The sequence below is a fragment of the Protopterus annectens genome, chromosome 9.part0 (assembly GCF_019279795.1).
Source record: "Protopterus annectens isolate FY-2018-M chromosome 9.part0, PAN1.0, whole genome shotgun sequence".
NCBI classification, from domain to species: domain Eukaryota; kingdom Metazoa; phylum Chordata; order Ceratodontiformes; family Protopteridae; genus Protopterus; species Protopterus annectens.
Window position 1 is genome coordinate 655,953,786 of NC_056743.1, and position 2,076 is coordinate 655,955,861.

Consider the following 2,076-nt stretch of genomic DNA (forward strand, 5'->3'; position numbering starts at 1 on the left):
CTAGGCTCTACTAGGCCCGGAGGAAGATTACAAGAGGAAGTTCCTTGGCTTCATGTGCCCCTAACAAACAGCAAGATAACTCAAGAAGTGCTCCATAGGAAAATAATGGTCAGCAGTGTGTTCCACATGATGGAGAGACAGTAAACATCTACAATCGAGGATGCATCTCTTCTGAGATCCTCACCAGTCTAACAGGCAAAAGACTGACATGACTTGAAGCCCTTGCTAAAACAGCATAAGCTCAACACTTGGGGGAGGCTACAGGCTAGAGGAATCCTTTTGAAATGCACACATCATTAAGGCTGCTTAATTAAGGCATACACTGAGGCTGCCCACCATTTGATGTACATGTAAGTAATGTTAAACCTCTGCCATCCTAGAAGGAAAGAAAGGCCAGCACTTTTTCTTATAATAAATTCTGATGGTGGTTAAGTGGGATCACTGGCCCTTAATGGTGATATTTTAAATTATACTCTTCTCATAACCAGTGTGGATCATAGCCTGTTAGGCATACACATAATGAACATGCTTCAGTAAGATCTGAACAGTGACAGTTCTGCTCATCACCTCCTATCCTTGATGTCCAACATATTTAGTACCTAGTATGCAGTGGCACAAGCGAAGTTTGTTAAATGGAATCCATCCCTCCAGCCAACGCTGCTGAGAGGTCTCCAATGCTTACGTTGATACCCAAACAAAGCAACTGCATTTTCTTCATGGATCAAAACTTTGGAATTGCAACTTGTAGCACGGTACCACTATCAACTGGTATAACAAATAGAATACTGTATTGTGCCGAAGGACTATATGTATGAATCTACAAAAACATGTTAGTCTACTGCAGATAAATACTTCCAAAAACAGTAGTAGCTTTAATTGGAGACAAATTCTAATCTGTACAGTAATTTCTAAGCATTTTATTTTATACATCTTTCCAAAGGAATCTGTACCATGTACTGTGTTCAGAGCAGTTAAAACCTCTGCTAACCACACAGGAAGATGACACCTAAAGTAAAAGTGGGGCACTGCCACTTTAACTAGAGACAAATTTTAAAAATACATTTTGAAAGTAAGTCTACAGGACTTAAGTGTAATCACTCATTCTTCCCTTAAAAAAGGAAGAAAATTACTTTAAACTAGTGGCTCAGTCGTCTTAACCAGGAATTTTAATAACCAATTTGGACAATGGTAACTGGTTCAATACTATCCTCATGTGAATGCCATTAAAAATATAAATTGACAACTCCTTAACATCTCAGGTTTCTTAGCTTTAAATTCTGACAATTGTATCACATGCTGTTTGCTTTTTTCATCGCTGACTGTTCTTAGAATACAATTTTCAGAGGAAAAATTACATAAACTGAAATATTACTTAAATTACATTGAAAAGAATTTCAACATCTGACACCGGGAAGAGAGAGTTCCAAGGCATCTTTTCCAAATTCACAAAAAAAAGGCCATATATGTCTTCCTAATTTCTTCCCACTGGTCTTAAAAGATAGTACAGTACATAATGAATGGCCAATCAGTAGTCTATCAGCGGATGTTTTTGACTGGACTCTTGAAATTGCTTGCTGCTTGAAGCTGCAGTTGGTATGCCATAGGGTGAATTTTGAATCCATATAGCCTAGAAAAGAAAAAAAACAAAAAAAAAACAAATAGCAATTCAAATGGTACTATAGAAATTATTAACCCTAATATAATTCTATGCTTAATTATGGTTTCATGGAATGCAATCAAAGCAGAACTGTATTAGTTATGGAAAGTACAGTTGTGTGACATGCTTATGCTAACAGTATATCTTTGAGAAGTCAATGTAGCAATTAACATAGGTTTACTCACCTTCTGTTCCCTTCTTCCTGCCATATGTTCTATCAGCTGTTCAATCCTTCTTTTGAAGATGAATGATGGTCTCATACCTACCTTCAAATTATCTACAGAAGTATGCGACATGGCTCAAAATTCAATATTACAGAGATTTCTTCAGTTCTTCAAGCCACAGAAGACTACTTAAAGGAAAATATATTGAAGCAGACTGAACCCCCCCCCCCAAATGCTTGAAATAAGCAAGACCTT

The 2,076-nt window shown here is 37.1% G+C and overlaps 1 protein-coding gene across 2 annotated transcripts in view; it reads right to left on the minus strand.

Moving 5' to 3' along the window:
- Positions 1–849: 849 nt before the first annotated feature.
- Positions 850–2,076, minus strand: part of CSNK2B (casein kinase 2 beta) — a 631,588-nt gene continuing 630,361 nt past the window's right edge. For both annotated transcript variants that reach the window (XM_044083243.1, XM_044083244.1), the window contains exon 7: positions 850–1,627. In XM_044083243.1, coding sequence (XP_043939178.1) covers positions 1,537–1,627 — 91 coding nt within the window. In that variant the 3' untranslated portion in view covers positions 850–1,536. The remainder of the gene's footprint in view (positions 1,628–2,076) is intronic.